This window comes from Clarias gariepinus, chromosome 15, assembly GCF_024256425.1.
Source record: "Clarias gariepinus isolate MV-2021 ecotype Netherlands chromosome 15, CGAR_prim_01v2, whole genome shotgun sequence".
Lineage (NCBI taxonomy): Eukaryota > Metazoa > Chordata > Actinopteri > Siluriformes > Clariidae > Clarias > Clarias gariepinus.
Genome location: NC_071114.1, coordinates 18,307,062 through 18,319,435, shown reverse-complemented (window position 1 = coordinate 18,319,435; position 12,374 = coordinate 18,307,062). Strand labels below are relative to the sequence as shown.

General features: G+C 37.7%; 1 protein-coding gene across 15 annotated transcripts in view; it reads left to right on the top strand.

The window, feature by feature from the left end:
- Window positions 1–12,374, top strand: part of LOC128542549 (unconventional myosin-IXb) — a 62,650-nt gene that overhangs the window by 28,724 nt on the left and 21,552 nt on the right. For all 15 annotated transcript variants that reach the window (XM_053512448.1, XM_053512446.1, XM_053512447.1 and 12 more), the window contains exons 3-14: window positions 1,098–1,192; window positions 3,170–3,232; window positions 3,524–3,623; window positions 3,804–3,904; window positions 6,621–6,750; window positions 7,002–7,091; window positions 7,300–7,416; window positions 10,049–10,183; window positions 10,341–10,462; window positions 10,695–10,836; window positions 11,795–11,990; window positions 12,263–12,338. In XM_053512448.1, coding sequence (XP_053368423.1) covers window positions 1,098–1,192; window positions 3,170–3,232; window positions 3,524–3,623; window positions 3,804–3,904; window positions 6,621–6,750; window positions 7,002–7,091; window positions 7,300–7,416; window positions 10,049–10,183; window positions 10,341–10,462; window positions 10,695–10,836; window positions 11,795–11,990; window positions 12,263–12,338 — 1,367 coding nt within the window. The remainder of the gene's footprint in view (window positions 1–1,097; window positions 1,193–3,169; window positions 3,233–3,523; window positions 3,624–3,803; window positions 3,905–6,620; window positions 6,751–7,001; window positions 7,092–7,299; window positions 7,417–10,048; window positions 10,184–10,340; window positions 10,463–10,694; window positions 10,837–11,794; window positions 11,991–12,262; window positions 12,339–12,374) is intronic.

Here is a 12,374-nt window from a genome sequence, read left to right as displayed (position 1 = left end):
TGCAAGGTCAGTCTGAGTGCTCCTTGAGCCGTTATAAAATAAATGTAATTAGACCTGAAACTATATCACTGATACATAATCATCAATCAAATGTTGGTTCTAATTCTGTTGTTGATCTAATTTTGGTGATTTGGTCTGAATTGATTTCATCGCCTTCTTGCAGCATTCTGTCCCAGTTGGTGCACAAGCATGAACTCTAACAGGAATCAGCTTTAAAACCACAGTTTACCATTCCTGTAAGCTATGATACCAAACAGTTAATTGAGATTTTGTCTTGCAAGGCCATCTCATTTTAATACCCTATTGCTGGCTTGTTGTTTATGTATTAATAAAACACTTCCCTGTGAAAATCAGCAATTATACATGACAGGTGAAATTTAATTAGAATGGAAAAAAAAGAATAGACCAGATAAAATCTTGTGTGAATTTTCATATCTGCCCGTTCTTAGTAGCACCAGTGTTCAAGATCTTCATCACAGTTAAATTTTGTCCACTTATCTTTGCACACATTTTTATTCTCTGTTTTTCATTCTCAATTTTCAAGGTAAAACTTTGTTTCACATTTATTCTGGTGTCTCATCCGGACAGATTTGTTGAAATATTGGTCAAAAAGTATTCATTAATGTTTTCTAACAGCAGCTCTAACAGAAGTGCAGAATCACAGATTTATTTTAATATATTATTGCTTTCATAATAAACGCTCATTCACAGTCAATGTGGAAGTTTACACTGTGCACAGTACACAATGTGACTGGTGTTATTATTATTATTAAACTATTTCAAGAGAATTACTCATGTTTTAGATTTGTCATATTTAAATTAAGGTAATTATTTAATTTGGTGACCAACATTTTATTTTCACAAAACACAATTATTTTACCAGATCTTCCGTCATGTTCAGTTTTAGTAATACACACTTGCAAAGAACCACCACAGGTACTGAGATGGCCACATCTCACCTAATACCGAGGTCTGTGTTTCTGTGAATATCTAAAACTGCTGGAAATCAGAATAGGCTTATTCTCTTGACACAAAATATGATCCATTCCTTTGTTTGTTTGTTTTTTTCTCACGCTCGTTTTTATCTCTTTATTTAGGCATTTGGCAATGCAAAGACAGCCCACAACAACAACTCGAGCCGTTTTGGGAAGTTCATACAAGTCAACTACCTGGAGAGCGGAGTGGTCCGGGGGTGAGTTTGTCACATCTGTTTTGCGCTGCATGTTTAAATGTGTGAAGTCATTAGCAGCACCTCCACTCATTTTCTTTTTAGCAGCCTGTCAAATTTTTCAGCATCTGTCTATTCGAGGCACATGGGTTCCATTAAGGTTAGACTGGCTCATAGCACATGAAACAAAGCAGCATGGGAATGAGGGTTTTGAAGACCTTGTGTGGTTGTTTTGCACGTCAGACTAAAATCATGTGTCATTTCCTCTCTCAACCCTAAGAGAATGTGCATGACTAGAAATAAGGAACTGTTCTAGACTGGGGCAATGATGGTTCCGCTTAGATTAAACCACCCATAATGTATTTTATCTTTCTGAAAAAGGTTTGTGTGATTTTAAAGTATAGTTATGGTCATTGTTTAGACAATATTAGAATATTAACATCATCTTCTATTATAAGCACTAGCCTCCTTAGTGCTAAGTACTCACATAAATAAAGTGCTATTTCTAACGTGAGAGTTTCTCTGCACACTTGCTTCACCATGTTTGCAGTTCACAGACACATTTTCAATGACGATGCTTGTTTATACTTCTCTTTTCACTCCTTGTGCTCTTTATTGAAGAAAGAGGGTTGGTTAGGTTCTACAACGTGAAGGGGTGTGGAGGGGTGATTGTGGTTTAAAAGTTGTTGCAGATTCAATCTTTGACAACAATAAAAAAAAAATTCAAAATGTCTGCCACAATTTGTATGCAGGGATTTTATGGGAAGGGCACAGGGCATCATCTTGCATTACCACCATTTTCCTACGAGGCACATGAATTCTACAATTGTCTAGTGACTGTGCTCCCCAAGAGCATTGTCAATTTTGATCTCTTGGCCATGGACGAATTCATGGACGTACTCGTTATATCTGGATGATGGACCACTACTTGGTATCCATGTTTTGTTATGATTTGCATGAAATAAATCAATGAATGGATACCTGTCTCTTAATTTCCTATCACCTGCCACAGGGTTACCTACATAATACTTTCTAAATATATAACCATTAGAAGGGAAGTCAAAAGAATTGCTCATTCTTCTTAGACATTACTGTTTTTTTCTTGGGTCTACACAGATTTTTATTTCTTTTGGTCTTTCTGCTGCTGCATTCTCGTTTTTTCCATTGCAAGAGACGGTGATAATTAAACACACTCGCATGGAGTCAGGCAGAGATTAGATCCAGTGCAGACGAACAGCAAGCTGCTTTTATTGCTGAGGGGAAAAGACGGGTCACACTGGGTGCAGCGGGCAGTTTTGTCTTGTTTCTGAGTCTTGTCAAAGAAGTCGCCCTTGGACAACAATATGCGCAGCTGTCGCTGTGTGCAGCGCACGTGCTCAGCGCGAAACAAAAGCAGGGCTGCACCAGAGCAAGTACGGCAACCAAGGAGGCTCAATAAACCCGATAACAAAGCTGGCTGCTTGAGAGATTGCTTTCACACACTTCATTGTTCTTTGGCTGAATGCAGCCCCATGCAGTCATCTCTACTCTATTGATGAGCACTCAGTAAGTCTGTTGCTTTTGTTATTGCCTAACCTTTTTTCTTTTTAAATGGGAGGCCTACAGTGTACATTTTGATGGGACGCTTATTCGTCTCTTCTAAGGTTTGTAGATCTCTCAATATGACTTGCAATCATGTTAAATGTGCTTTTTATTTATTTATTCTTGTATATAAGGACAAACGGAAAACTGAAGAGTTCTCTGTCCAGTTCTTTATTTTGTTTCTCTATGGTAGAATAATGCTGCTCTGGACCACATAGTCGCGTCACTTTTTTTTGCTTGAGTCTTTGTTTGGTTTGCAGTATTGTTCAGACCATCTGCCTCCACTGTGTCATTGACCAAAAGCCTTGCACACCCTTGACTTGTATTGACAATTGACAGCCAAGAGTCCTGATTTGTATTTCAATTACTACATGCAGCAGCGAAGATGAGAATTACGTGAATGGTTCTTTGCTTTTGTAGGGCAGTGGTCGAGAAGTACCTGCTGGAGAAATCCCGCTTGGTGTCCAGAGAAAAAAATGAAAGGTAAGAAAAAGTCCTGTGATCATAATTAATAATACTTTCTATGATTTATCTTTAGAGACATCTCATTCTAAGCTAAGTATCATCCCGTATAATTTGCATCGGCTGTTTTTAAGCAGTCATTTGTGTCAGTGATGAACTAATTATACAATGTGAGAACTAGGTGACATTCCCACGTATCAGTGGTAGTGTGGATAAACAACTCCTGATTGGTGCAATATAAACACAGCTGGTTAAATTAGAGCACAAATGTCCTTATCCCCCTCTGAAGCACCATTTTGTCTCATAAAATAGAAACTACCATGTCTTTTATTACCTGCTGGTGGGAGCATCAGAGGAGGAGCGCAAGGAGTACAAACTTCTGCAGCCAGAGAACTACAACTACCTCAAGCAGGTGAGCCAACTCCCCCCGCCCCCTTTTTTTTCTTTTTTTACAAAATGTTAATGCAACTAAGTTGGTGTAAAGTGACACACTAGGGATGCTGTATTGAAATTAGTAATATCTGTACTTTTTAAAAACAGTAATATCGACCATATTCATGGTTCACACACCCCTCCCCCATTTTTCCAACAGCAAAACTTTACCATAGAGGATGCAGACGATCTTCGGCATGACTTTGAGCGCCTGCAGCAGGCCATGGAGATGGTGGGCTTCCTGCCTGCCACCAAGAAACAGTAAGTTTAATAATAATGATATATCTCGGTTATAAGGTATTTATTTCTCTTTTGCCATGTCAAGTTACCACTTTTTTTAATCAACTTAGCCTGTGCACTTTTTGCTATCTTTTGTATAGTATTTTTGTAGTTTTGTATCTTTTGTATATTGCGTAGTTTTGTTAATTTAAGATGTTATTATTTTTGTCTTAGCTACACAGCATATTTAGGTGTCTTAGTTAGCTAATTAGGTTTTGTTAATTTATGTTGTATGTATGCATTTGGCACCTTGGTTCTAGAGGAACGTTGTTTAGTTTCACTGTGTACTGAACTGTATATGGTTGACATAAACATAAAAGCCGACTTGACATGACATGCCGCACATTTTTTTTTATGGTTACACAACAACAATGTTGTGTCTGTTGGGTATTAGTTTGTTTGGGTGATTAGGGGAAGGCTCTTCTTCTGTTAGGGGTCACCACCATGTGTCTCCATCTAACTGTCTACCACATCTTCTTCCGTAACTTTTTTTTTTTTTTTCAACCTGTCTCACCACATCCATAAAACTCCTTTTCGGCCTTCCTCTTCTTCTCCTGTATGGCAGCTCCATCTCTAACGTTTCACCTCCTGATATACCCGTCATCCCTTCTCTGCACACGTACAAACCATCTTAATCTGGTCTCTCTAACTTTGTCCCTACCTGCACTGTACCTCTAACATACTCATTCCCAATGCTGTCCATTCTTGTCAATCCAAAAGCTCTGCTTTCTGTCCTTTTGTCAGCGGCAACAGTATCATTTTAAAACTCCCGCACTGCAGAACCAGTCTGGTCTGACTATCCAGCATCTTCTACTTGGCTTTATTTTAACCGAAGGCATCTTGTGGGTTAGGGATTACGGTCAGGGTTACAGGAGGAGAGGGATAAGGTTCAACTGTGGTTCTGCAGCAACATTAAATAACATCTGCATGAATAAAAAATTCTGAGATATGCACTTAATTCCTATTACTTGTTCTAAACATAAAATAATAATTCTCAGTTTAACTTCTCAGAAAGTGTAAAAATGTTGCCTGGGTGGAAAATGAGACAGCATTCAGTGAATGCCTAGTGCGCATTCCTTCAAAACAAACATGGTGAATTTATTTTGAAACAAGTACACTCACTGATGTCCGAGTGTTCAACTACAAGGAGAAGTTTATGTATTGGAGTGTAGGAAGTCCAACTGTGTCCTACACCATATTAGTGTCGCCTAGTGACATTCCTGTAGACATGGATTGAGCTTATTTGCTCTAAGCGTTCCATCAAAAGTAAACAAATGACTGTGGAGCTTAGTGGCATTGAGTCACTGCATTTAGTAACTCGTACACCTTCTTGCTCACACTCCACACATGTTGATTCATAGTTTAGGTTGGCTCAAAAGGAAGCATGTTCTTGAACCATAGTGAATTATGTAAGGAATAAAACACTCAGTATTATACTGTTATAGGAAAATAATCATCAGAGGGGTGGTGTGAGGAAGCTTTATCTCTGTATAAATAAAAGAGAGGTTTTGTCTGCACATTGGCCAGAACACGCTCTTTCAGTGATATTTTTACATTTCATACATTGTAGGACCCCAAACCAGTCTCAGAATTTTTCATTTGTTTGTCTGTATTCATGTCTGTCCAGCCAGATTTTGTCACAGCATCATGCAACACTGGCTGGAGAAAATGTAATGAAACTTAGGCAGTACTTGGGTATTTGCCTGAAGTTTAATCTGCACCATAAGTGAATTCAAAATGTTGAGTAAAAGCAATGTTATGAACCAGTTTTGTGCCAGGATTAATAATCTACTTAAAAATAAGCTACTTGCTCAGTGTAAACAAACACCTGCACTAATCAATATTAATTAGAAAAGCTAAACTGAATAGTTGTACTGGGATAATTTAATATCTTTACCATTGTTATACCACTTTAGCACTGTGGTAAAGTGAATTTTAATGCACTGAAGTCATTTTGAGAAACAACTTAATCTTTATCCAATTAACTATTTAGATTTCTCATCTCTGATTCACTCTCCAATACATATTGACGTAAACAAGTCGTAAGATACCAGTTTGTCCCATATGTACTGAAACCTGCTAATAAGCAGTAATGTGGAATGCCACTATGAGAGAAAACACAGCTCGTTACAGCAAACATTGCCGCAGCAGTCTGTGGTGAGGGCATGTAAAATACCCAAACTTGAGAGCACAATAGCATGTGCTAAAATAAAAATGTTGAGTTAAGGCGAATTTAATTTTTTTACTTTAAAATAAGCTACTTTCTCAATATAAACAAACATCTGATTTAGATATTAATTATAAAAGCTAAACTGAATTTTTTAAATTCATATTAATGCACTGGAGTCACTTAATTTAAAACTTAATTTTATCTGATCTACGTTTTCTGCTAGATTTCTCATCTGTGATTTACGCTACTTGGGAGAGTATTTGGCTAATGACGAAATAAGTACAACTTGACGTAAACAAGGCACAAGATACTTAACCTAGGAATTTTAAAAAATTTTTGTATTAAGTTAGACAGAGAGTTCTGCCGTACAGAAAGACTCACTGTACATTAATTAAATACTGTTATCTCATTATTGATGCATTTGGTTAGTTATTTATTATCTGTTACATTGTTAGCAGCTGTAAACCTTTAATGAGAGGTTTTACAGAGAACCAGCAGAGTGTAAACTCCTCTCTACTTATCTTTCAGAATATTCTCTGTGCTTTCCGCAATTTTGTATTTGGGCAACGTCACCTACAGCAAGAAGGCCACAGGCAGGGACGAGGGATTGGACGTCGGACCCCCTGAGGTGCTCGCTAACCTCTCAGAGCTACTCAAGGTAATTTAGTGCAAGAATCTATTATAAGAATTGCTCTTACTTTGAGTTTAATTAAGCAGAGCTGTATTAATTCTTATAACAATATAACAAGGTCATAGCCACAAAGACTTAGTCTTTGTTTTTTCTTAATGTATTTGTCATCTCTTCAGTTAACAAAGGTGTTATTTCATGCATCAATTCACACAGGTAATGCCATCGAATAGTTTATGTCCAACTGTGTGTTTGTGTTTTTTTTGTTTTTTTTTTTGCAGGTCAAAGAAGAGCTGCTAGTTGAGGCACTCACAAAGAGGAAAACAGTTACAGCCAATGATAAGCTGATCCTTCCCTACAGCCACAGTGAGGTACAGCAGACCATCTCTTTAGTATTTTACCTATCACAGCCTTCATAAAGAAATAGCATTACGTTTGCAAAGCCACTTCTTGAGTACATTTCACTCACTCCTGCCCCCAAGCACACGCGCACACGCAGTACAAAACTAGATTATGTGCAGTGATCCATATTGAAAATATTCAAAGATAAATAGCCATTTTTTTTTCCTTTCTTTTCAGGCGATCACAGCACGGGACTCCATGGCTAAGTCTCTGTACAGTGCCCTGTTTGACTGGATTGTCCTGCGCATCAATCATGCACTGCTCAATAAGAAGGACATGGAGGAATCTGTTCAAGTGAGGGAACCTTACATTGTTCACTATCAGACGGGAAGCTTTTCACAGAATTTTCCATGCCATTACTCTTTCTTTTTTTTTTTCCCTGAATGGATAAAATATACCATAACTAGGATTGCCACAGCAACTGTATCTTTATCTTTGCTTATATGGTTTTAAAAAGTATTTACTGTAAATAAGACGGTCGTCTCTGAGCTTATATAGCAGCAAAGGAGAAAGGACTATGACAGGTTCTGGCTATAACACAAAATTATGAACATAAGCATCTCTGCCCTGCCTTGCCACTCTAAACATGGTGGTGCTTTGATTACCTACTTTGTGTCTATTTAGAAACTTTATTAATCTTTAAAACGATTATGTAATATGCAATTATTTTAACATGGAACAAATAAAATGATAATATAATAAAAATAATAGGAATCTTTACTATTCTTTCAATTATGCATTTAACCAAAAACATGGCAGTGGTGCTATGGATTAAATCATGCAGATACAAGTCAAGAGCTTCTGTTAACGTTCAGGTGCAATAAATTTAAATGCTCACAGAGTGTACAGTGGGGGAAATAAGTATTTGATCCCCTGCAGATTTTCTTAGTTTGCCCGCTTACAAAGAAATGAAGGGTTTATAATTTTTATCATAAGTTTATGGTACAGGATAGAGACAGAATATCAACCAAAAATCCATAAAGGCACAGGATACAAAAGTTATACATTGATTTGCATTTCAATGAGGGAAATAAGTATTTGATCCTCAAGTGAAACCTGACTACTTATTTGCTCAAGAAACACTTGTTTACAAGCACAGAGGTAAGACTTTTCTTGTAGTTGGTTACTAGGTTTGCACACATCTCAGGATGCATTTTAAACCACTATTCTTTACAGGTTTTCTCTTACTTTTTTTTTTTTAATTTCTTAATTTATGGAGTTTCGGCTCTCTCCATAAATTTTCAATAGGATTATGGTCTGAAGACTGGCTAGGCCACTCTATAACCTTAATGTGATTCTTCTTGAGCCACTCCTGTGTTGCCTTGGCATGAATGTTTGAGGTCATTGTCATGCTGGAAGACCGATCCACGACCCATCTTCAGGAGGTTCTCGTCCAAAGTGTTACAATACATGGCCGTCCATTAACCCCTCAATGCAGCAAAGTCAGTCTGTACCTTTAGCATGAAACCAGCCTTAAAGCATGATATTTTTGCCTCCGTGCTTGACTGTAGGGATGGTGTTCTTGGGGTCATAGTTAGCATTTTTTCCCTCCAAAAACAGTGTCAAGTTGATGCCAAAGAGCTCAATTTTGGTCTCACTTTATCCCAATCTTTCTGTTAATTGTCAAACTTCAGATGGGCCTGTACATGTGCATTTTTGAGTGGGGCGACCTCGCTGCACTGATTTCAATTCTTGGTGGCATATGTTACCAATGTTGTGTTTGGTGACTGTGGTCCCAACTGCCTTGAGATCATTCACAAGCTCCTCCCTTGTAGTGCTGCACTGATCCCTCATTTTTCTCATTATTATTCTTATCCCATGTGGTGAAATCTTGCATGGAGCTCAAGACTGATGGCGATTGATGGTTACTTTGTATTTCTTCTATTTGCAAATAATCACTCCAACAGCTGTCTCCTTTTCACCAAGCTTCTAGCTCATGGTCTTGTAGCCCATTCCAGCCTTGTGCAGGTCTACAGTCTTGTCCCTGACTCCTTTGACACTTGTTTGGTCTTGCCAATAGTGATGGGATTTTAATGAAAGATAAAGTTTTTGTGGTCAGGTGGCGTTTATACACATTTTGCAGTGTTGTTGGGAGCTTCTTCTTAAATTAATGTGTACCATATGAGCACATAACCGGTCTGTGAGCCAGAATTATTGTTGGTTGCTTGGGGATTAAATACTGATTTCCCTCACTGAAATGCAAATCGATTTATAACATTTGTATCATGTGCTTTTCCTGGTTTTTGGCTTGATATTCTGTCTCTATCCTGTACCATAAACATATTATAAAAATTATAAACCCTTCATTTCTTTGTAAGCAGGCAAACTTAGAAAATCAAATACTTATTTCCCCCACTGTATGTAGATCTACTCATGGCCTAAAGATGTTTTGCAGCCATGTTTTTAAATTAGCTCCTAACATTTTGTTCGTGTGTATGTTCTAAATAAAACATTATATAAAGTAAACACAGCAGATTATAGAAAGAAGAACAGTGTTGGTCGGAATTGTATTTTTTTTACCTAATGTTTATGTACTGTACATGTGGATGTAGGTTTGCAATCCTCCCGCATCACAAACATTTGATGCAAGTCTAGTCAGGCAGCTTCAAGAGCAAGAGTATCTAGATAGCTGAAGAGGTGTTTTTGGAATATAAATGTAAATACTTCACCCCTGAATAGGTGAAGGAATAGGTAGTAATAGATGTTTATATGCCAATAGATATCTGTCAAAAAAAAAAAAAGTGAGTGCCTCTAAAAATAAAAATACTACTACTACTGTTCATACTAACAATACTAAGATTAAAGGATATTATGATTAAACAAGCAAATTTTTTATTTATCAACCTGCATTAATATGCTGTATGTTTCGCAGTCCAAGGACATTTTGCATCAATGTTTGCTCAAGCCTTTCTGTCTTTTTACTCAGTGTTTGTCCATTGGCGTTCTGGACATCTTTGGCTTTGAGGACTTTGAGACCAACAGCTTTGAGCAGTTCTGCATCAACTATGCTAATGAACAGCTGCAGTATTACTTTAACCAGCACATCTTTAAGCTGGAGCAGGTCAGACCATACATGTTCTTTAACACTAGCAGTGTATGTTTTTTGTTTGTTTGTTTTTTTTGCATTGCTTGTAGTTGAGTGTTGTTTCATGTTAGACAAGTCATTCTTCTATACAATACGTTTATGTAGTTATTTGTGTTGCGTTTTGGGTATACAGGAGGAGTATCAGGCAGAGGGCATCACATGGCACAACATTGACTACACTGATAATGTGGGCTGCATTCACCTTATCAGCAAGAAACCTACTGGGCTCTTCTATTTATTGGATGAGGAGAGCAAGTAAGACTAGAATATCAAACCACCATCTTTGTGCTATTTGATTAGGGGTGGACAAACACAGAGAAGAAACATTTTTGTCCCAAGTGTCTGGGCTACTGATTTGTCTACCCTTATTGTCATGTACTCTGTACAATAATTTGTATAAACAAGCCATTTTGCATGCTTATTACTATAGAAAAAATTATCTGCATTTCTCATTGTGTGTCGGTATTTTTTTGTGCATCTCCTGCAGTTTTCCCCATGCAACAGATATAACCTTGCTGGCTAAATTTAAGCAGCAGCACGAGAGAAACCACTACTTTGTGGCTACGCCTGTGATGGAGCCAGCTTTTGTCATCCTCCATTTTGCTGGGAAGGTCAAGTACCAAATCAAGGTAAGTCCACAACTATATAATACTTAAAATTTTTGACATTTGCATGGTGTTCAGTGTTACCATAATTTTGAGCATCTTCAACAACATCTTAGATGTTATCCCTTTTAATTATTTAATACCATAAAATTTTATTTGTTTTGATCAAACAAATATTATGTTTAAATACAGTAACAAATAAGTAGAACATTTTAGGCTGATTGTACCTACCAAATGGATAAAAAAGGATTAATGACTATTAATAATTGTAACTGATAGCATAATGTTGAGTAAGTGTAATAAAATACAACTTTGCTGTTATAGACAAATAATCAACTTCAAATGGTAAGGGTAATTTTCTTTTGTCATTAAGGTGTTGTGTTCTTGTGTTTATTTTTTAAATAAAATGGGCAGTATTTACCAGCTGTTGTGCTTGTCTGCTTATTGCACAGAGAAATTCTCTATAATGCCAGAGCACAAGCCTCTGAACATAAACCTACAAATATGTATGTGTAAACTTTAAGCTGCTTTGTGGTTTTGTCGCTAAAAGAGGAGCTCACAATTCTGCTGTTAATCAGTATAAACGGGAACAAGTGCAGGGAGTTTAAGAATAGTTTCTTTGTCCTATGACAAGATCTCTGCTTGTCTCGGTTGCAAAATAGGTGAAAAGCACTGGAATCCAGTGGTCATGGTGTTGTAGAACACTGGTCTATAACTGAAGGTTGTGCTGTAGGCAAATAATCAACTTTGGTGTGGTAACAAAAACTACAGTGTCTTACTCCTCGTATATCACAGCAGTTTGCTGCCTATTACATTAAGGGATCGACTCTTTATCCCTTTTATAGTTACATGTGATGTTGTGGACCATTCGGGGAAACAATTTAGTTCCTGTTCTCACTTATGTTACAGTGTCTAGAAACTGTTATTCCCTCTTACTTATGTCTGTTCTCTGGCATCTTTAACGACTCTTATGTCCTGGCAGGATTTTCGGGAAAAGAACACTGACCACATGCGGCCAGACATCGTAGCCTTGTTGCGCAGCAGCGACCGTGCCTATGTCCGCCAGCTGATTGGAATGGACCCAGTGGCCATGTTCCGTTGGGGAATCCTCCGCGCCGCCATACGTGCTCTTGCTGCCTTCAACGAAGCTGGACGCCACTGGGCCGCAAAAACCTCTGGTACGTTCTGTAGAGTTTAGCTTTTTAAGATCAGAAGCAGATTAGTGTAAAAAGAAACAAGTTTATTTTTAACTTGCACATGAAAGCGTGTGGTACGTGACACTAGCTGGATTTGAGACGATTAACCGTGCAGACTTAAGAACAAAAACAGAAGGAGGTATTGTTTGAGTCAGGAATTCAAAGTCTTGAATTTATTTCAATAGGAATCAAATGTTTCTGTGCATGTGGTATACATTTTGTGTGGGTGAGCGTGTGTGTGTTTTTTCATACAGGTGTGGTTAGACCTGTTTCAAGAGTTCCACTGGGAGAGCTGCAGCGGTCCAACACGCCCATTGAGAGGATGTATCGGTAAGACTTAAACTTGGATTACTTGTGGCTTTAGGG